The sequence below is a fragment of the Catharus ustulatus genome, chromosome 5, assembly GCF_009819885.2.
Source record: "Catharus ustulatus isolate bCatUst1 chromosome 5, bCatUst1.pri.v2, whole genome shotgun sequence".
Classification (NCBI taxonomy): domain Eukaryota; kingdom Metazoa; phylum Chordata; class Aves; order Passeriformes; family Turdidae; genus Catharus; species Catharus ustulatus.
In genome coordinates, this window is record NC_046225.1 from 27997830 (window position 1) to 28020578 (window position 22749).

General features: G+C 43.9%; 1 protein-coding gene across 10 annotated transcripts in view; it reads left to right on the forward strand.

Annotated features, from left to right (window-relative positions):
- Positions 1 to 22749, forward strand: part of LOC116996679 (ephrin type-A receptor 5-like) — a 95022-nt gene that overhangs the window by 63652 nt on the left and 8621 nt on the right. For 9 of the 10 annotated variants that reach the window (XM_033060599.1, XM_033060602.1, XM_033060601.1 and 6 more), the window contains 8 exons: positions 3039 to 3106; positions 4434 to 4559; positions 5571 to 5756; positions 9286 to 9347; positions 11692 to 11901; positions 14305 to 14454; positions 18893 to 19086; positions 22019 to 22174. In XM_033060599.1, the coding sequence (XP_032916490.1) occupies positions 3039 to 3106; positions 4434 to 4559; positions 5571 to 5756; positions 9286 to 9347; positions 11692 to 11901; positions 14305 to 14454; positions 18893 to 19086; positions 22019 to 22174 (1152 nt within the window). Of the gene's footprint in view, positions 1 to 3038; positions 3107 to 4433; positions 4560 to 5570; positions 5757 to 9285; positions 9348 to 11691; positions 11902 to 14304; positions 14455 to 18892; positions 19087 to 22018; positions 22179 to 22749 lie in introns of those variants that run through there. The other variant, XM_033060604.1, reaches the window with a different exon arrangement.

Genomic DNA, 22749 nt, shown 5'->3' on the forward strand with positions numbered 1-22749 from the left:
TACCTGTCCATTTTATATTTTATAAACCTATATAGGGATCATTTTGCAACTTCGCTTTTATAACCTGCTCCATAAATATTTTACAAGCTGCCTGCCAATCTGCAAGTAGTTTTTAAATAAGACATGATGCCTTAAGAATATTTAAAGTCCCACTTTTCTTTTTTACCCCTGATACTTTTATTGAAAAACACAGAGCTGTGCAAGGAAGACATCTGCCTTCCACATAGACAAACCCACGACAGGAGTAAATGAACTGAGATTCAGGTGTGCTGGTGAATTATGTTAACTCTTTGAGTGTCTCCAGCTCAGTGGGAGATGAAGTGAGTGTCAGGATCTTTATGTTTTTGCTGTGTGTGGTACAGAAAAGATACAGGAAATCTATGGTTTGTACAGTGATAATAAACTAGAGAACAAGTCTTCCATCACAGCTTTTGATTCACAGCTTAGCCAATAAATATTAAGAGCAAATGCCCAGAAACTGATTATTTCACAAACAATTGAGAGCTTATTTTTCTCCCAAAACATATTGCAAAGCAGCATTATTTAGATACTTTGATCTCCAGTAAGATTCACAAAGTGACTCCAGACTGTTAACCCAAAATTGCAGATTTTTGTGGGATTTAGCTGGGGAAAAAAAGGAAAAAAAATGCTTGTATGTGTTATTTAAAGCATCTGAAGGTCAAGAATGGAAGAAGCACGGTTTGGTTCCAGTCAGTGTGGACTCTGAGTAGTTTGAGAAAGTGTGTGAAGGGCACAAGTGATGGCAGGTTTTGCAGTAAGCTTTATTAGTGACACCCAACTGTTGCTTGACAGTCTCAGTCCACTAGCTGCCATTTCACTTTGACATGTCTTGTCAAGGCTTGTTTTAATGATGTTTCAGGCATCCCAGAGCCTGATTTCATATGCTAATGTGTTATGCTGCTGTATGTGTTACCCAGCTGAGAGAAGGGGGCAGTTGCAGCCAGCTAGTTTGCATTGGCCCTTAGAGTGCATCCATCGGCAGTAAAATGTGGACCATTGTACATCAAGGTGTACTTGGATCATTGTATGCAGGGGATGGTGTCTTTATGTCTCCTCCGTATTTATGGTCAAGTAATAGGAAGATGCAGGTCATAGAAAGGATGATGTTAGAAAACCATTTTTACAGGCAAAGTGCTCCAAACCTGAAGAAGGGATAAGGGCATTTACTCCAAAAGACGAAACAGAAGAAGTATCAGATACATGCATTTGGTAGAACGATGATTTGACATATTTGTGTATTTTTAAAAGGTAAATTGAGTCATATGGCTCCATCCAGAAAAATTAGTTCTGCAGAAAACTGATGTGACTTCGGCAACTTGCAGCAGAAAAAATTGAGGTTGCCAGAAGTGAGACTTGATGTTGAGACTCATCTCTCTATTTAGTTAAAGGGGAGGTCATATGATGAAGAAGAAGGATCCATTCTCATCAAGGGTTCATGAACACCAGAATGTGCTTTGAAATGACCCTTACTCCCAGCATCTCCATGTACACCTAGAGCTTAGGTTTTGAGTTAATTATGCCAGACCCCATCTCAGGAAATGGCGCTGCTGCTTTCAGAGCAAGGCGGTGAGCACTGACATGCTGAGCCATGTCTCTGGGCACCTCAGTGCTGTTTTGTGGGGTTTGCATTCAAAGTGTTACAGTCTCAGCTTGGTTGCTGCTGCTGAGATCATACCCTGCATGTATAACCTGTTTATCAAGTGCAACCTGATTATCTCCCTGCCTGTGTCCCCAGACTGCCTGCCAGCCTTCCCTTGTCTTTTTGATCCATTTCCCTGCACTTGCACAACCTTTGCGATCTCTTTTTCCTTCCTCTCCCTGTGGCACCAGTCTCCCTTTATCCCCAAGGTAAGCTTCCTCTTCCCCAAAATAGCCCCAGAGGCTCATGTTGCTTTTCCCCTCCTCAACTGTTCAGCATCCAGCTCTGCTGAGTGCAGCTCAATGGTGGGGTCTCATTGTGTCCGGGCTTTTGTCTGTAATTAGTCATTTCACAAACCCAGTGCCAGAATCCTATAGCCGAAAGGCTGCTTGGCCGCTTGCATCCAGGCAGACAGCAGTTCCCTGTAATAGGACTTCATGCTGAGGGTATGTTTCATGCAGATGCCTGTTACTGTCTCCTCCTAATTGCAGTTTTGTTCCTGCTAATCATATGCTTCTCCTTGCTGTGAGTGATGCTGGAGTGCTCACATGCCCCTAGCTCAAAAATCACGGAAGCAATGGAAGAGAGGTTTCTCAGCTTTAAGTGTCTTCTTAGTGGCCTGAGGCTTTCTTTGAGGTGTGCCAGCTAGTGATTCCACAGCATGCTGGCTGGCTTGCAGGTGTCTGTTCCAGGTTTTTCATTTGACCAAGCAGTGTCTTTCTGCATGTTCATGCAGTTTGCTATAAGGATGATCCACTTCTTCTATCCAGTTACGTTATGAGGTCGTTGGAAACACAGGCATATATATGTGCATCCTACATACCTCATCCCGTATTTTTAAGTATGTGTGTGTGTGTTGTGTGTGTGTGTGTGCGTGTTTGTGTGTGTGTGTGTGCGCGCAGCAATTTTTCTTGCCTATGCAGTTACCCTGGGGCTTCCATGTGGTTGTCTAAGTGCAGCAGATCTCAGAAATGCCACCAAAGCACACAGTTAATGCTAATGCAAGACTATCACATAATTTTAATGTTTCATTCCATTCCCCTTTCATTGTCCTTCCTGTTCCTGCTTTTATTCTTCTTAATAATAGCTGCATTAAATGTCAAGTAAAGTGGAGCTGCTCAGAAGCATCTGTGGGATTTGGAAACACAAGTCCAATTCAAAATCCTTGGGCCTTGAATCCTTGAATCCCATCACGGAAATTGTAACTAGTTTGATGAGCTAAAGCTGAGACAGCAGCAATAGTGTCATTAGAGAGGTTAGGTTCATGACTGCTCTGGTTTTTTGTGCATTGTATGATTCAAAGAATGAAGTTCTGACATACCAGAGACAAAAATACTCTTCTGTTGTGGTTGTTTTTTGGTTTTTTTTCTTTCTCCAGGCGATGTGGTTATAGCAAGGCTAAGCAAGATCCAGAAGAAGAAAAGATGCATTTTCATAATGGCCACAGTGAGTAAAGAGCAAGCATATATGAAATTTTCGCTTTCTGTGGTAATGAGAAATTCAACTGAGAGGTAGTTTCCTGAAAGAAAAAAAGAAAAATCTGCTTTTACTGGTAATTCACTAAAGGATTTTTTTGTGCAAACGATCCCCACCTGCCCCTGCTGCAAGCCCCACAGAGAACTGAAGATTTGAACAGTCCTTATATGTGTTGAGCTATTCACACCTGTATGTTTGCACTGGATCTTTCTAGTGAGCCATTTTGGTTTGTTCCTCTGCTGTGTGAACCAAGATGTTATTAATTTTTTCTGCTCAGCACATAACATACTCAACATTTTTGTGGTCTGGATGCATCAGTCCAAAATACCTGTTTGAAACCTTTGCTTCACCCCAGGCAGCTGTGAGGACCAAGCCCATGGCTACTCTTCAGCTTGGATGTCTCTGCAGAGATGTGAGGAACACCTATTTCCTGCATCTAGGAAGCTTTCAGAAATGTGTGTTAATGCCCTTGTATAGAAAAACCCTCTGCGGTGATGCCAGAAAGTAAATCTCATGGTGGCTATCAGTCATCATCAAGAGCTGTGAGATCTGGGGATGGGTAACGCTGAGGTGCCTTTTGGGGTGGAAAAGGCGAACACATCGTGAGTGAAAGTCAAATTTCCATTAGTGCTATGTAATGAAGGCAGCAGGACGCAAATCAATTAAGAGCCACAGTGTAATGTAGCTGTCTCATTAGACTGATGAACAATTCTTCATCTTCTTAATGATTATCAAAACAAACTTACAATATGGATAATGAAATTACTTATTCCTCTCAAGTCCTGGAGAAAAAACCTGCTATTGATTATATTTATACTGATACAACCCACAGGCTTTGTACAACTGCAAATATGCAGTTCTTTTAAATCTCAGTAACTCTGAAATAATGTGGGTGATTGATTACCTAATGTGTGACTGGTAGGGCATAATTTATTTCAACTCTCCATCAACCACCATCCATCCAACTTGCTTTACAAGTTCCTACTGTAACATTTTGCTATTTGTACTTTTCTTCCTGGTGTGCCTTCTCTAATTCCAGAAAGGGATTCTTTTCCAGATACCACGCCAACCCTTACACAGCACCAAAAGGGATTTTTTAGCTGCACATCATTCCTACTGAGCACTATTGTGCTTTTCTAAATATGCTGAAGTTGCACATATGTCACATATAAACTAAATGCCTTTTTTCACCATAGAAATAAATTTCCAGTGGAGCAGAGTGCAAGGGACAAGAGTGTGTAATGCCCATTTTCTGTGATGTCATGTGCCATTAAATGTGCTTAATTTATATTTGCAGTTAAGCTTCCTGGAGTGAGGACCTATGTTGACCCCCATACCTACGAGGACCCTAATCAAGCTGTCCATGAGTTTGCTAAGGAAATTGAAGCTTCATGCATAACCATTGAAAGAGTTATCGGAGCTGGTATGGAAATGCATTCCATGACCCTTAACAATGTGAAGAGTTGGCTTTCTTAGCATGAGAGATCTGGGATGGGCGGAGAAATATTTGAACTGTTAGGTACCCTGCAAGTGAAGGTGAGCATGTTCCAGCTGAAGTTTGGGACAGACCTGTCATTGTCTGCAGTTTTGAAGTGCAGGAGCTGAACTGAATATGTCAGAAAATAGTCACAAATGGTCAGCTGAGCTATTTCAATGGTTGCTAAGGGAAAGGAGTCACTTATAATTCACGTTCTTTTTTACCATTTGAACCTTTTTATCCCCTAACATTAAGGTCAGTCTTGAAGCAAAAATTGAAAATAAGAGGTCACCCTGGACATTAAAAAAGCATAAGCAAAAGCCCAAAGCTTTAAACTTCTTTGATTAAAAGAAGAAGCTTCCATTTTGTTTCAAATAAAACTGTTTGTTTCAACTGCATGCAACCTTAGAAGTATTTTCTGTCCTCTGAAATTGTGGGTTTGGACATAATTTAGTGTTCACCAGAAAAAAATCCATTTAGGTTACTTTTTGGAAAAGGTAGTAATAAAATTGTAAAGAGTTTATAGTCTATAAAAATATATGTTACTATGAAACGGTGACAGCTTTCCATCTATGTAACTTACCAAATGAAGGTTAACAAGCAAGTGGTTTGAGTTTTACAGCTATCCACACAGAACAGTGGTATAGGATATGATAGGACTCTTTCATATAGTAGACAAAAATGATTAAAATTATGAAAAAACCCAGTGGAATACAAAGCATAGCTCTTTAAATATAAGGAAATTACATTTTTACTCAAAGTTTTTTTGTGTTTATGAATTACTTGGCTTGTGGTACAGTGGCTGTTTGAGGTAGTCAGCACTGTGATGTTCAGCAGTTCATATTCATGGATGCAGGCTTTTCATCAGCCAAGGCTGTGCTGCATCCTGTAGACAGGGGCATATCATGTGTTCCCTTGATGTGGTTCAATCCCATTCTTCCGCATTTTCTTCTGAAGGTGAATTTGGGGAAGTCTGCAGTGGACGGCTGAAACTTCAGGGAAAGCGTGAGTTTCCAGTGGCTATCAAAACCCTGAAGGTGGGCTACACAGAGAAACAGAGAAGAGATTTCTTGGGAGAAGCAAGCATCATGGGGCAGTTTGACCACCCCAACATCATCCACCTGGAAGGTGTAATCACAAAAAGTAGGTACAACTCTCTGAATTCTGTCTGATTAGAGAGCTGGTCAAGGGCGAAAGACTTAGGTGATGGCTGTTCTGAATGCACTTTTAATAATTTCTGAAAAAAAAAGTTTTGCTTTCCAGAAGCAAGGAAAAGAACAGGACTGTAGGTGAAGATGACAGGAATGTATAAAACCACAGTTAAAGTAAGCTCCCTCTGGGATCTGCTAGAGATGCCCCTGATAATAGTTGACCGTGGTGCTGGTGTATGGGAAGGATTGAAGGCATCCCAGCATGAGAGTTACTGAGGTCTGACTGCTCAGTTAGCAAAACTGCCCTCTGTAACTTTTTCAGCCCAGTTCTCCAAATTATAGTATGCACTAAAGATAAGGGCAGGGAAAGGGGCACATCCACATGTGCCCAACACAAGACTGGTGATGCTGTGCTGAGGCCATGGGGAATGTGTTGAGTTGTTGTTGCTCATCCATTTTAGAGCCTTGGAGGATCTACATTATTTGCATCAAGGATTATTTTGTTGAAAATGACTACTTCTTTATTTTAAGATGTATTTTAAGTGAAGAAGCACCAGCCCCACAGGTGTGAAAGGCTGTCTCCCCTCCTGCCTTCATGTTTGGCAATGTCAGCGTTTGCTTAGCTGCTACTGTTCAGATGGTGGCATTCAGGGCCATGTGCTGCTCTCAGTACCATTTGTCATTCCTCAGAGGAAGTGTCTCCAACGTTAGTTCTTTTTCAGAGCTGCAATAGAGAAGGTACAGAGGCTCCAGCTGTTTGTCCTTCTAACCTCCACAAAATCAATGCTATTTTGTAATCAACAGCCTTTTCTCGCATTTTTCCTTGAAATTGCATTTCCTAAAACTTTTAAGAAAAAAATAACCTGAATGAATTTCTCCCAAAATTTTGATAAATACCAAAATCTCTTGGGGACACTGTGTAAGAGCTCCAATTTCTAGCCCTGCAGGGATGTGGAATATTGAGCAGGGAGCGAGTGACGATTGTACATCCATGAAAGCTGCTGCTGGCATGGGCCTGAGTCTTTTTGGCTGCTGGGGCCTCAGGGGATGGTTGGAAATCCCACTTTTAGTGAAAATGTGCCTCTCTAGCAAGCCACGTTTTATATAAAGTGGGTGTTTTCTCCAACAGCTGTGGACACACAGGGAGCTCTGCTTCTAAATTGAACTTGGAGCAACTGGAGTTTAGAGTCATGGGGATGTACACACCCAGAGCTTCTCATTAGCTCAGTAAATGTTTGCTTATTGCACTCAATTTTTTTTCCAGCAGACATCTGTGCATCTTCATAAGTTTCTCCTTTTCTTTTACATGGACCAAAGCAACCTTTATGAATCACAAAGTATTCTGCTCTCTCAAAGTATTTAACTTCTTTTACTCTTCAGTATCTCAGTCATTGGCGTTTTGTAGAATCAGATCTTTAGGGTAAAATGTCTTTACTGCATCATTATTTGGAAGTAAATTAAGTTAAATTGAATTAGGCCATTTTTAATTCTGAATGAGAATATTCTTGTATTTAACTAATATATTTCAAATGCACATGTTGGTTAATTCAGACTAATCATTGCCCCCTTGCAGACAAACTCTCAAGTTTACAAAGGTAGTGATAATTTTCATTTGTATCTCATTTGTTTGCGCTGGTAGTGTGCACATTGCATTAAGGTGCACACCACTGACATGAGTGTCATCCACATACATTTTATATATGTATGTAATACCAGCAGGAGGAAGCCCTGGTGACACAGAGAATCAGCCCAACACTTTGGAGAGGCTAATGTTTACTTTTAATTTACTTTGTTGAAAATTCCTATTTGTGTCCTTATTTCCATGCTTTTGGATATGGAATTCATTTTTTCCATGCTTGCTGCCAACCTGCAGCAGTCAGATAATGAAACATACGTGCCAGAAATCTTACTTTTTTTTTCTCAATGGCATCCAAAAGCAAGAGTCTGCAGGAGGTCCCCCAGGGCAGTGGCATAACAAGACATCATTCTCACTGCAGCACTGCCTTGAAGTGTCAGAGATAAGAGGCCCCATGCTGCAGTTGGGTGTTTAGCTTTTAAAAACAAACAAAAATTTTAACATTTGAGATATCGATGCAGTTTTCTTCCCTGAAAAACCACTGGAATGTTTACCATCCAATGGCAAGGGCCCCTGAGATGTCTTCTCCCTCCTGTGTTCAACCTGTGTTGTGCATAGACAGATGGCTGTCATCTTAAAGATAGGACCCATTGTTTCATTTGGGATTCAGCATTATTTTTCATGGTCCCTGGGTGCATTTTTCATATCAAAAGTAATATTTTGGGCAAGTTTCAAGCTTGGGCAACAGCTGTGAGAGTAATTTAAAAGAATTGAAGCAGCACATGTTTTTCATGCTGCAAAGGTAGTGTTTGCACAGCAGAGTATTTTGATTGACAACTTCACAATTACCTTTCTTATATACATAATTAAGCAGTAAATTAGGCAAAATAGTTAAGGTAATCAAAAATGGGGAAATTGAGATCTATCTAATCTATCTAACGGTAGGTCATGCTGATTTTTAGTATTTACCTTCATGTGCATGTTATGACACATGGCAGCTCTCATTGATCATTTCTATAAAAGACATTTATAATGAACTTTACAAATAACTGACAGCTCCTCTTTTGTCTGTGCTTCATGCTAACTAATGGAAATTGATTTAAATAAAAAATAATTTACATGTTCGTATGAGATTTCACTGAATTGACAAGGGCTGGACCACAGCACATCAATTATTGCTACACTATTGTGGCAAGATAGTGAGAAAGTAGATAAAAACTGAGCAATAACTATATATAATTACCATTTAAATGACCTGAGACTGAAAATTAATCAAACAGATTTGGAAAAACATTATTATTCCTGCCAACAATAGGAGACTAGGTCTTTTGTTAAGAACTTTTACTTTGATTTAGCCTGCGCTCATTCCACACTTCACGAGCTTTTGTTCTGCAGTGTAATATTCCTTTTCTTACTTCCAGATGTGTTTACAAGGGTAGTCACATGGAATTACCTGAATTACAAGGAATGCAGACCAGTCCTTGCTTGGTCTCGGTTTCAGTGGCTACTAAGCCCAAGCTTCAGATCATCCTTGTTGTTCTTGTTGGGCTCCTGTTTTTACTTCAGGGTTTTGAAGCTTGAGGGAAGGGTCCAAAGACTTTGTTGTGTGCTTGCTCTGCAAGCTTTCAGCTTGTTGGTGGAGACAAGAACAAGGCTGCCTGGATTCAGCTTCCAATGTCCTTCTCAATCATCGTCTAAACAGCCTAGGGGTTGGTACCCCATCCATAATATGGTATTACTTTTTCATCCCCTCCTCCTCAATTTCCCTACTTCTCTATACATTCTGGGAACAACTTTTGTCATCCTGCTGGGACAGCAGTGTCTTGGTTTATATTTGCTGTTGCATGGCTGTATATCGAGATGCAGAGACACTATTAAAAGACTTTTTTATTACTCATGTTTTTAGATAAATTCCTAACAAACTCATGCACTTTTTCTTTTCCAGGCAAACCAGTAATGATAGTGACTGAATACATGGAGAATGGTTCTCTGGATACATTTTTAAAGGTATTACTTAGATCCTTTTTCCAGGAGGACCTGGAGACTTGGTTAAGGTTTGGGTTCTTTGTAAATGGTTAACGTCAATGAAAATTATTTCTGAGTGTTGGTGCTGTCTGGAGGCAGGAGGAGCTCAGTTGTCCCTTTGATCTGCATTTACACAGTGTCATGAAGGACCAGGTAATGCAATGATAGAAACAGGTAAGAATAAATTGGAGGATATTACATTTATTTTAGAAGGCAGTGGAAGTATTAACTTAGCCTGCAAAATGTGGTGTAGTTCAAGAACAGATCCATACTGCAGCGTAGCAAACCCCAGACTTGTCAGAGCTTCTCCATGAAATGTAAGAGCTAGAGAAGGGAGAGTGGAGAAGTGGTTAGAAATGCCATGTGGCAACATGGAGAGAAGCACCAACCCCCTCAAGTGTTCATGAACCCCTACAGGTAGGATTTCCATCCCGCTTGGTGCCATTCAGTTGCCTGACTGAGAAACAGCCCAGCCTGATGGTCTTATACACATGTTCACTCCCAGGCACAGTCTCTTTATCAATCACCAGTAGATGCAGCTCACTCCTTGATCTCAAATTTAAAGAACTACAGTAGTTTCATGAATACAAGCCGCACGGATTATAAGCCGCACCCCTGGTGCCTTGACAATGTTGCTGTCTTTGTCAATAGATAAGCCGCACCCCGAATATTAGCCGCACTTTCGTTCGTAGCGAGAATCCGTGCGCAGCTTTCACAAATTGGCCATTTAGCAACAGGATCGCGGCATAGCGGGGTTTACTGGCTCGGGGCGGGGCCAGGCAGGCTCGGCCCGCTCATGGTTGCCGATAGGGGTGGATAGCCCGGCTCGGCACTACGGCTTGGCTGGGCCGGCCGGGCGGTGTTGCTGCCGCCGCCGCCACCAGGCTCCCTGCTCCCGTCTGCACTGCCACTGCTGCGTTTGCTTGCCCTGCGGGCGGTGCTGCTGCCGCCGCCGCTGCCAGACTCCCTGGCTCCCCGCTCCCGTCTGCACCGCCGCTGCCATGTTGGCTCGCCCTGGCCGGCACTGCTGGCCGCCGCACCGCCGGGCTCCCGCACGCTGCTAGCCCTGGTTCCCCTGGGCTCCCGTGCACTGCCAGCCCTGCTTCTAGGGGGCTTTTCCCTGCCGCTGGGCAGCCCCGCGCCGCCGGGCTTCCTGCTTCTACTATCCTATCCTATGCAATGTGGCTCCCGTGCACTGCCAGCCCTGCTTCTAGGGGGCTTTTCCCTGCCGCCGGGCAGCCCCGCGCTGCCGGGCTTCCTGCTTCTACTATCCTATCCTATGCAATGTGGCTCCCGTGCACTGCCAGCCCTGCTTCTAGGGGGCTTTTCCCTGCCGCCGGGCAGCCCCGCGCCGCCGGGCTTCCTGCTTCTACTATCCTATCCTATGCAATGTGGCTCCCGTGCACTGCCAGCCCTGCTTCTAGGGGGCTTTTCCCTGCCGCCGGGCAGCCCCGCGCCGCCGGGCTTCCTGCTTCTACTATCCTATCCTATGCAATGTGGCTCCCGTGCACTGCCAGCCCTGCTTCTAGGGGGCTTTTCCCTGCCGCCGGGCAGCCCCGCGCCGCCGGGCTTCCTGCTTCTACTATCCTATCCTATGCAATGTGGCTCCCGTGCACTGCCAGCTCTGCTTCTAGGGGGCTTTTCCCTGCCGCCGGGCAGCCCCGCGCCGCCGGGCTTCCTGCTTCTACTATCCTATCCTATGCAATGTGGCTCCCGTGCACTGCCAACCCTGCTTCTAGGGGGCTTTTCCCCGCCGCCGGGCTTCCTGCTTCTGCTATCTTCCCCTATGCAGTCAGGCTCCCCTGCACTGCTAGCCCCAGTTCTCCCGGGCTTCCCCGCCCTGCTGGCCCGGGCTCTGCCGCCCTCCCTGCCCCGCCCTGCTGGCTCAGGCTCTGCCGCCCGCCCCCAACACTGCTGGCCCCGCCTCTGCCCGGCTTTCCCACCTCAGCCGGGGCCGGCCGGGCTCCAGCTTGGCTTGGGGCTGCCGCGGACTCTCACGTCCGTGTTGGCAGCTTTTAGAATTTTGTTAATGTATTAGCCGCCCCGGAATATTGGCCGCACGTCCGGGTTTCCACCAAAATTTTGGTCAAATTGGTGCGGCTTGTATTCGTGAAATTACTGTACATCTCCTTAGCTTTGTCTCTACAGATCCTAATCTAAACAGTGAAACTTAGAAAACCTTCATGGTCAGAGCATGAGACTAATGAATTATTGATTTTCCTGGTTTCCTTCATTGGAGACTTGCCTTTGCATTTTTATTCATGCCACACACAATGCTGAGGGTGCAGAGGCTCTCAACTCATCAAATGTCTCCTTCCTTTTGCAGAAGAACGATGGGCAGTTCACCGTCATCCAGCTGGTTGGGATGCTACGAGGCATCGTGTCAGGAATGAAGTACCTGTCTGACATGGGTTACGTGCACAGAGATCTGGCCGCCAGGAATATCCTGATCAACAGCAACTTGGTCTGCAAAGTGTCAGACTTCGGCCTTTCCAGAGTCCTAGAAGATGACCCTGAAGCAGCATACACGACCAGGGTGAGTTATGGGGATACCAAACTGATTGAGCTCAAGAGAAACATATTTCTTGCCACACTTTGGTGTTTAGGCTCTCTAGCAAAAGGATTCTACAATCCCAAATCCTCTAAACTGTGCAAGAGGGTTAGATCAGGTGATAACAGTTAATCATCACCAGATTAATTTTTCAAATGCCTTTAATTTATAGTGAGGATGGCCAAATAACAGAGCTTAACTAATAGCTCTGAAGTTTTAAGTTGGGTACAAGAGTCAAATAGCTAACTTTACAAAGTTGCCATGCTTCTAAGCTCTACTCTGTCCTCTTTGGTGAATACCAAAGGGAAGAAAGAGCAATTGCTTTGCCAGGCACCCATCCTGTGATGTAAGCCATAGTCTTCTGAACAATTTGACCCTTTTAAAACATTAGTAAGTGTATAATGAATGCCCACTGCAAATAATGCCCTCAGCATTACCCAGTTGAGAGTAATTTCTCCCAACACAAGAAAGAACTTTTCGAACCTCAGTGCTCTGTCCCTGCTCTGCCCACATGGCACTGGCACTGGAGAGAGGGGGTGGACAGGACCCACCTTCAACAGCACAGACTTGGAGAGAGCCTCCAGTATTAATGGCAGTGATTGGCACACCTTGGACATGTCTTATGTGTTTTTCCAAGGATATTGTTTTGTGGGTGGTGGGAGCTGTCTTGAGCCATGCTCCCCATTCCTGTGGACATCTTGAAAGGACCTTTCAGCTTTTGTCAGTCATGACCCCGTGATGGGACTCAGTGCACAGCTGGACTGGCACTTCCCTGCAAGAAGGCTTGGCCAGCCAGCCCTGCTGCAGCTCCTATGTGCTGCCATGTGCTAATTGGCACTGCTGAGAATCTGGCCCTTCACTTAAGGCATGCGCTGCTGAGCTTGTGAATAAGTACAGTAACTTCACGATTACAAGCCGCATCTGATTATAAGCCGCATGTCCAGGTGTCGGCCAACATTTCGTTCTTTGTCCATATATAAGCCACACCGGATTATTAGCCGCACTTTCGTTCGCAGCGAGGATCCCCGTACAACTTTCACAAAGTTGCCAATTAGTAACAGAATCACAGGATCCCGGGGTTTACTGGCTCAGCTCGGGGCCATGCGGACTCAGCCCACTCGGGGCTGCTGACGGGGCTGAGCGAGGCAGCTCGGTGCTGCTGCCCGGCGGGGCCGCTCGGGGCCAGCTGTTACTGCTGGGCTCACTCGTCCCTGCCTGAACTGCCAGCGTGCGGGTGGGCTGGCACTGGCCCAGTGCTGGCGGTCCCGCCAGCGCTGTGTTTGCTCTGCCCAGCCCCCGTCGCGTCCACTTCCCCCGGCCCGGGGCTGCCTGCCCGGCCCCCACTGCGTTCACTCCCCCCAGCCCGGCACTGCCCTGCCGGGGCCGGGTGGACTTGGCTCGGCTTGGGGCTGCTGCCGGCTCACACTTCCGGGTTGGCAAATTTCAGAACTTTTTTTCATATATTGGCTGCTCCGGATTATAAGCCGCACTTCTGGGTTCGGACCAAAACTTTAGTCAAAATGGTGCGGCTTTATAATCGTGAAAGAAGAGACTTTTAAAAAGTTGCTTTGAAAATGTGTTCCAAATCCTGTCTTTTTCCAATAACAAACACTGTTAGGGGGCATTCAGGGAGACCTTCCAATATTTAGCTCAACATGGAGAGGAAGGGACTTCACAGCAAAATATTTTTTTATATAAATTAAGAGAGACAACTCTTTAAACCCAATGAGAAGAGTATCCCTTAATCCAGACTCTCCTTTCCCTTCTCAGAGCTGATATGAAATTTGATTTCTAAACTGATAGAAAGGAGAGAAGGAAACAACAAAGCACATTTGACAGCTGTGGCATCATTTTCAGTCCCAGAGCAGAGGCCAAGCAGGTTGGTCTTTGTGCATACAGATTTCTGTACCTGCTACACAGATCTCTCTGCAGGACCAAGACTGCATTTTAAAAAAATAATAAAAAAAAAAAAAAAGGTAATTACCTCCACAGTAATTTGCATGAAACCCTCATTAGATCGAAGTCTTCTTCAGCTTCAGAACTGTCTGTTCCTCCCCTGCTCACTCTCAGAAATGGAGGAACTGTATTCCCTTACCAATGCGTGCAACATAATAGAGATGTTGATCCTATACATGTCCCAGCATTCAAACAACAAACCTTCAGGACAGCCAATTAGTTGGCAGTCTACAAATGCTTATGGGCTGAGATAATGTGGAAAGGGGCCCCATGCTGTCAAATAGATTTACTTTAAAATTCTATGTCTCTTTCCAGAGAGAAAATAACATCCCTTGGTGCTCTGAGAAGAGCTGTTTCGACTTCTTTCACATGCTCTCTGCCCTCCTCTGCAATCTATTTTTTTGAGTTTTTCTCAATTTCTTTTACATTTAGGGAGGGAAGATCCCCATTCGATGGACAGCGCCTGAAGCAATTGCCTTCCGCAAATTCACATCTGCCAGTGACGTCTGGAGCTACGGCATTGTAATGTGGGAGGTGATGTCCTATGGCGAGAGGCCTTACTGGGAAATGACGAACCAAGATGTAAGCACATGCCAGAGCTGCTGTGTGATGGGACTTTGAGGGCTCAGCATTTATTCTGCTATCTGAGAGACAGAATGGGGACAAGAGGAGGAGAGCTGCTGTACAAATGGTATTGCTCCCTCATGCCAGACAGGAATGATCCTCCCATTTGATGCTCTTTTTTTTTGCCGCAACCCAGAACAGGCTGTGTGCAGAGGGAAATGTGTCTGCACAGAGGCAAGCCTGCTTCCCCCAGCAGACCTCTGGAGCTTCATTAATGATGTTAAAGCTGGAGCCTGTTCCTCCTCTGCTTAATGACAAAGGCCTACCAGGGGATAGATGCTGATAAACTGCAGCATTTCAGTTGTGTGTTCAAATCCCTGCTACCACATAAAGCAGAAACTCAAGAGAGTTATGGTAAGGGCTGTGTTTCCTGGCAGAAAAGCTGAGTGATTTGATCTAGTGACAGCAGTCCACAGAGCTGCGTCTTGGTTGTTCTTGCATTGCTGATCTCAAGACTATTCTTTTGCTTTGGTTGTGAACATCTTGTAAGTCTGTGCTTACACAAGCTCTCATTCATTTATACAGTACCCTTCAAATTGTGTCCCCTTGCTCCTGGGTTCCAGTGCCCCCTTGAGCCTCTAAACTTGAGGCCACCCTCTGAAGCATCTCCAAACAGTGACATGCCTAGTAATATTCTCTCCCACTTGACTGCAACTCCAATCCCAGCCTGAGTAAGGATCCCTCGATCCTACTGCAGAGCTACATTCTACCCTAATCTCACCATCGACATATGTCCTTGTCTAAGGCTAAAAAAATTTAAACCTGAGGTAGCCAGATTTTCTAGGTTCCTCCTTCTTCTTCACATCTCTGATAACTATGGTTTGCAGCAATCTCTGAGAATGCCAGCTAGTCATGAGGTCAGATTTGCCACAGGACATGTGGGGCAGCCCTGCTACCTGTGGAAATCCTACTGCTGGATGAGTTTCCTCTGGTCACAATACTTGGAGTTTCATTCTTTCTGCTTTTTTGAGGAGCGTTCCTGTTCCAATTACTTTTCTGCTTTTTCACTGGCAGCAAGGGCTCTGGCTGAGCATTCTGCTCTTCCTGAGTTTTGTTAGCGAGCCTTTGCCATCAGTGGATATTACAACCTGTCATGCTGAGCTTCTGTCTCATCTCACTTTGAGTCCAGGCATGGAAACGAGTGGTACCTTTGAGATGGTCACACCATGTTTCTTGCCAGGGACCTGAACATGCTTGAATGCCCCACTGCTCCTGCATTGCTAAGGCTATCACATTTGCAGGAAGTTCAGTAAAGCAGCATGTACCTACACAGGGATTTATCTTAATCAAATAAAGGGACTTGCTTTCATAGTCTATGCAGAGAATGCAGCAGTTGAGAGTCAAGCTTTCTTGTTCACACTGACCACTGTAACTATCTTTGATGCTGATGGACTGGCATAGCACAGATCTTATTCAGAAAATCCCAGGCTAAGAGGCTGGTGCCAGTGAAGTAATGTTCTGTGGCCCGGGGAGTCCCTTGCCTGAATCATAACACTATGAGCGTCTACACTTTACAGAGCTGTTCCAAAAAGCCCAAATGCCTCCATATACTATGGGGTACAGACTTACCTGGAGTGAAAGCAGAAAACAAAGGACTAATGAGATGTCTATGCACATCAGTTCCTGCTTAAGCTTTGCTTTTGTAACCTCTGTTTTACTTGTCTCTGCCCTTTGTGCAGATGGTAAGTGCCTGGATGGTGTGGCATAAGAACTTAAATCAGTGCTGTGGTGTATTTCTCATGCAATTCTTCCTCCTTCAGCTCTTGAAGGCCTCCTCTTCTTTCCTCCTCTACTTTCCTCCTCTACTTTCCTCCTCTACTTGTGTTGACAGAAGAGTCAGTGGTGTTAGATACAGCACTGGCTTTTGTGCAGAGGAAGAAGGTGTCACATAAATTTTGGACTCAGTTGCACAAGAGTTTCTTGTTGCATGACTTATAATTAAAGCACATCATTTTCAAGCATAGCTGATGATGAGCAAAATTGTTCTCACTGTGTTACAGATGCCTTGCTTTAAAGGAGGTCATACTGGTTTCTGGATAGTGCTCTAAAAATATGCTTTGGCTTGACCACAAGATAAGGCTTTGATGCAGGAATTATTGAGAAGAATATTGTGACCTGTGTTGCACAGGTTGATAAGCTAAATAATTGTGGTGGTTGAGTTTTAGTGTTCAGATTGGTGAATCTATGAAAATTCACCTGAGTGTGACTTTGGTTTACTGAAATAGACTATCCCAAAATGTCCTTTCCTAAACATCCAGTTCAGTCACCCCAATCCATAATTGAATACTGCTTATCTGGAAGAGGAAGAGAGACAAAAGTGCCTCCTTAGGTGCAAATTCTAAATCTTCAGGTCTTACAAAGCAGTACACACCAACGAATGGAGCAACATTTTCTTATTTTTAATCACTGTGATGGCTACAAATAACTCAGTCTTTGTTGTTTCGATTGTTTTGCTCCTCTTACTGCTAGACACCTGAAGGCACCTTCAGATGCAAGAGTGTATTTCAGCATCCTAACTTCTTGCCATATTTTGATACCATTTACATTGTATCACAAGGACAAATGACATCCTGTAAATTGAGTTAAGCCTATTGATTGTGATGTTACTGCCAGGAATATCCAGCATGCATGACCCCGTTGCAGATATAGTTCAGATATTCTGATCTGGTGCCAGATGGTCTGCTCCCTGTCTTGCTACTATTTTCTTTCTGCTACAGTTGGAGGATGACCCATTATTGTTGTAAACACAGACGTGGACACAGCAAATAGCATTCTCATGGCTGTGCCACATTGAAGCTTTTTCTTTATAGGGTAGCTGCAAATTTGGAATCAGGGACCAGCTGAAAAGCATGGTGTGAAAACAGAGAGTATAAATAGGATAGTGTGGTGGAGCTGGGAGCAACAGCCAGGGCATAGAAGAGATTGCTTTGCAAGTGCAGATTGGGTGTACAGTGGTGCAACTGCTCTACCGACAGATGAAATCCCACATGGGCAGAAAGGGATTGTAAATGTTGGAGCCCAGATCTTCTGATGTGCTTTTTACCCTTGGAGGAGATCATAAAGCCTCACCTAACTGCTTCTCTGCTATGCACATCCTCAGAGAGTTTGAGTTTCCCACTACTACTGCTCAGTTGGCCTGGCTCATTCCTGCAACTCTCACACTTAACAAAAACCTTTGCGATGAAGGACAATTTGGAAACAATCCATGCAGTCTGGAATTTTGAAGCCTTCTAAAATGCAGTGCTAGCCTGACACAGCTCATCCTGTACTACTCATTTAGTAACTAAAGACCAAGACAACAACTTCTGGGCTAACCACAGAACCTTCCTTTTCAACACAAGTATTTCAAATTGTGGGACAATGCCTAGAATGAATGGCATTTGAGGTAGTCTTGGGAGCGGACAGTGAAACACATGTGGTTTTTATGTGGACATAGCAAATACCTGCTTCCAGTTCCTTTTAATCAAGGAATCTTGGGAGTGGAGGGTGTGAAGATGGGCTGCCATGACTGCCTGTGGCTTGAAACATGAGCTACATTCTCCTGAAAATTGTAATGGTTCAAAATGGAAACTGTTTGGCTTAAAGCCCTGCCACAGATCTGCCCCAAACTGGGGAAAACAAGTTGCATTCTTCAATTCTGCCCTCATTTATTCATTTCTGCCTTTCAAGAGGGCAGGCAACACATATGCATACCACTTGTTTTAGATATAATACCATAGTTGGTTTCTATTTGAAATCAGTGTGACAGCTCCCCTGGTTTTAATTTACATACTCTCGGGCTGACATTGTAAATTCCTGGCAGAAATGTGGCCACACTAAGAAACTGCTAGACCCAGACAGGACTGAATGATATATGAAATGGTTGTTCTGCCTCTGCCTTGAATCCATCCATCAATTAGCACTCAAAGTCTCTTTTGAAATATAGTCAGACTTTTATTACTGTAATACAAATATGTGGTCTATCACGTGCCTTTTCATTTAAAAAGAAACTAACATCTGAATAAACAAAATCGCTGTACTCCAAGAAGATGCCAGAAAGCCCTGTAGGCTCTTTTTCATGGATTTAGCGTAGGCTGCAAGAGTTTCCTGGTATATAATGTAGAAACCACAACTGAGCTTTGAACAAGCGCAACCAGGCAATCTGGGCCCCTGGTTGCAGCAGTGCCTTGGCTTTCTAGATCCATTTTGCAATGACTAAAAATAGTATTAGTCAACCCATCACAAAGAAAATATGAAAGATAGAGGGGCTTACTGAGTTTGCCTCTTGTGTGCAGATTTGGGGGCTGGCAGGATTTTTTGTGAGCAAATTGCTGATCCCAAAGTTCTATGTTAAAGTCAATTTGCATTTGAAAAAAAAGATGAGGGGAAGAAAAGCCTTCCGTTTTGTGTCCTATAGGTGATTAAAGCTGTGGAGGAGGGCTATCGCCTGCCAAGTCCCATGGACTGCCCTGCTGCTCTCTACCAACTAATGCTCGACTGCTGGCAGAAAGACCGCAACAGCAGGCCCAAGTTTGACGAAATTGTCAGTATGTTGGACAAGCTCATCCGTAACCCAAGCAACTTGAAGACATTGGTTAATGCATCAAGCAGGTACAGATACAACCCAGAACCATTGCTCAGAACAAGTTCCTTGTCTGAATACCCACCCCTAGGGTTGGATTCCCTCTGATTATTTAGCCTGCATGTGTTCTTGGGTGAATATTCCTTCAGTTTTGTTATGTCCAGGGGAGTTGACTCATATCAGCTTTTTCTGTTGCAGTTGGCAGCCAAGTGAGCAATCCACTCACTCTAATGCAGTGCTGCCACAAAAAATTAACATAGTCTGTCTTTCAGAAACAGAAGTTTCAGCAGTACTTTGTCTGTGACAAAGCTACCTGGGCTCTGCAAGGTTATAGAAGGCAAGACTTGAGGGCATGAGGTAGATAGTAAATACTGCTCCAATCATCTACCTGTTGACTTTATCTTGGTAATACAAACAAAAAGTGTCTCTTGGGGAAACTCTTAGGATGTGCAAAGCTCATGGATGTCCAGGTGCATCCTTCCACAACTATTCCTAGGCATGCTAGCCACCACTACAAGTCATGAGAGTCTTGGTAATTGCTAGAGGAGGTCTGTAGTTCCCAAAGTGCCGTTCACAATGACTTTGCTGAAACCACATTAAGTGAATAGAGCAGCCAGTTTGTATTTAAACATGAATCTGAATAGCTACACAGCTACAAGTAAGGTAAACACAATTAAGAAATAAAGCTGCACTTTACAGTGCAGGGAGAAAGAGCTAAATAGTCTTGGAGAGGCTTTTTCTATTTTCACTGTAAGCACACATTTACTTTTGAGCCATCAGTATTGCTAATCACACAGTCCCTTGCAAGGTCATAAAAAAGTTTTATATATATATGTGTGTGTGTAAATATGTGTATTATTGCTGCTTCACTGATGGCAGTGGAGTTCCCCAGATTAACAATGGAAAAGGCCCTTCAGAAAACTTTATCTTCAAAGGAGGGACAAAAATAAGATATATTATTTTCTTTAAACAGGAATGAAAGAGATGAGATAGGTGGTATGCACCAAAACAGATACACTGTTGTGAGTTTTAAGTCATTTGTCCCCACACCTTCCAAGTGAGCCTTGCACAGCAGCACGTGGCACATGTCACCTGCTGCAACTAAACATCCCTATGGTGGCATGTCCCTGTGCATGGCATTTTGTGCACTGGAAGACGAGAACCTGAAATTTCTGTTAATTTTTAAATATGAGATAGATCTACTTCCTTGGGCTATTTTACACGTACGATTTACCATCTGAAGAAATTATTCTTATTAGCAATTAGATGTAAAGTAAGTGTCAGCAAACCTGAAAAATGTTTATGACAGCATAAAATATATGAGGTTTCTCTTTTATTTTGAATTCAGAACAGTTATTTTCCAGACCTGTTGCATGGTGTTTCCTGCACTCTTTTATACCAAGCTGTTATGTCAGATGAGGAAAATAGATAGAAAATCATTTCCTTGAGCTGCTAAGCACTTTGCTGATGTTTTATTCCATGAATGGATCCATGCAATTCCAAACATCTCCTTTCCAGAGCTGCTGTGGATATTTTTGATATGGATGGAGCACCTGAACAGTCAGGCTTTGGGGCTGTGTTTCTATTCTCATAGATTGCTGTGCCCAGACCATAGTAATTCCAAATGAATCATAATTTCAATATAGAGCAGCTGTAAAGGATTTTTTAAATATATATAATGTGTTCTTTATGGAAACTCTCATTAATGCAAATAAGGGAGAAAGTCACTCTCTGCATTACAGCGTGTGCTATGATATCACTAGGTACCTCCTGAAATTAGTCATGAAAATCCACTTCTCATTATGATTACTTAGGAGTTTTTAATTTCTCATGTGTATAAACTGTTATGGGAAGCCATTATGTTCTTGGTACTGCAAGTATTCACATTTTATTAGACCCTTCAGCATTGCTATTAAATAAACAAATGATACTAATGTGCTCATAAAATACGTGAAGATTCCTGAAGTGCTATAATAATATAATATCCCAGCTCTCCTTCCAGTTGAAAGTCTTTGAAGTGTAATAGTCACCATCAGAGGCTGACCCAGAAAACGTTTGTTTTTTTTTTTAGCTGTGGGTAATAATCTTTATGCAGGGCTTGTGTTAGCTGTGTGTCCCGTTGTACAAAGCAGGAAATAGCGCTAGTTTATTTCCTGGCTGACCTCGGACAAGCCCTCTTTGCTCTCTTCACCTCATTAGTGGGGTGGTGGACCCTGCTTGTGCCAGGTACTGTATCGGTGCTCCAGCCGCAGTGAAGGGTTATTATTTGACTGAATTGCTTCTTCAGTGCATGGCATAGCTGAGCAGGGAGCAATTGCCGTGGCAGGGTCTGGAGTGAGGGTGTGGGAGCAGGAGTGTACCTCTGTTTGCAGGGCTGGAGCATGGCTGGAGCATTGCTGCTCTCTGCAGGCTCGTTGAAATGCTGTCGGCATCCCAAACCCACAGCCCCCCTTCTCCCTGTGACTCTGCAGGAGCAGCCTCTGGACTGTAAGCGCTCTCTGGACTGTTAACAGCTGCCTGCCATTGATGGCCACTGCTGGGAAATGTAATTTGGGTTTCAGCTTCCAGGCTCTGCACTGTCTTAACTTAATTATGAGCTTTAAAGGTGGAGGAAGAGAGCAAAGCAGGAGTCATCAAAGTGAAGACTTTGAAGTAGGAGTGACTGGGGGAGCCTGCTTGTGGAGAAGAGGTAACTGGGATGGATGCCACTCCTCTCCTCTTTCTGCTCGTGGTGAGGACCGGAAATGGCAGGAACTAACTCGAGAATGGGTGAGGTTGCAGGTGAAGTGCCGTGTTTGATACATTGCTTATCAATCTTACTAGGAGGATTTAAGCTGCAGCAATCACTGAAAATGGAATAAAATAATCATCTTTACCATTAAAAAATGCAAGCAACTTGAGTCATGTTGTGTATATCTCAATACTGATTATGTTTGCTTCTTTGTTTTTGCTTGTCTTTAGAGCGTCAAATCTGCTGGTAGAACACAGTCCAATTGGGAGTAGTGCCTACAGGTCTGTGGGTGAGTGGCTGGAAGCCATCAAAATGGGCCGATACACAGAGATCTTCATGGAGAATGGATACAGTTCAATGGATGCAGTGGCTCAGGTGACCCTAGAGTGAGTAGTGTCCAGATCATTTTCACCTCATTTAGTGGAATTGAAAACGGGAAGAGGGAGGAGAAAGACAAAGCATTCAAAAATATGCAAGGATGAGGCTGCAGAAAGGGAAAACATTATCCTATGTTTGCAGTCAGCAGTTTCCCTTAGCATCTCTGTTGATAACAACTGCAGGCAATATTAAAATTTATAATCACTACATTGGCAGCAAGTACTTTGTCTCCTTTACTCACAGAAATTAATGCATGAGTTTCTGTAGTTGCTAGGCTATCCTCTTGACACAATAGCAGTTGAGTATTTGGGGTTACCAACAAAATAAACCCACCCTCTGCCTTACTAGTAAATGTATAGATGCTAAAGTCCCTGCTGAGACGTCCTGGCTTCACAGCAGATGAGCTGGGTTTCACAGCTGATCTGGATATAACCAAGTGAACAGTGAAGACCAGTAAGGTGTGGAAATGGTATTCAGCATTAACAGAAATAGGTAAGGGCTGATGCCAGTGCGAGAGCATCAGCAACCCACAATTCTAAAGGACAGGCTTCCTAAATGAGCCCCTTCCTTCTGAATCTGCCCA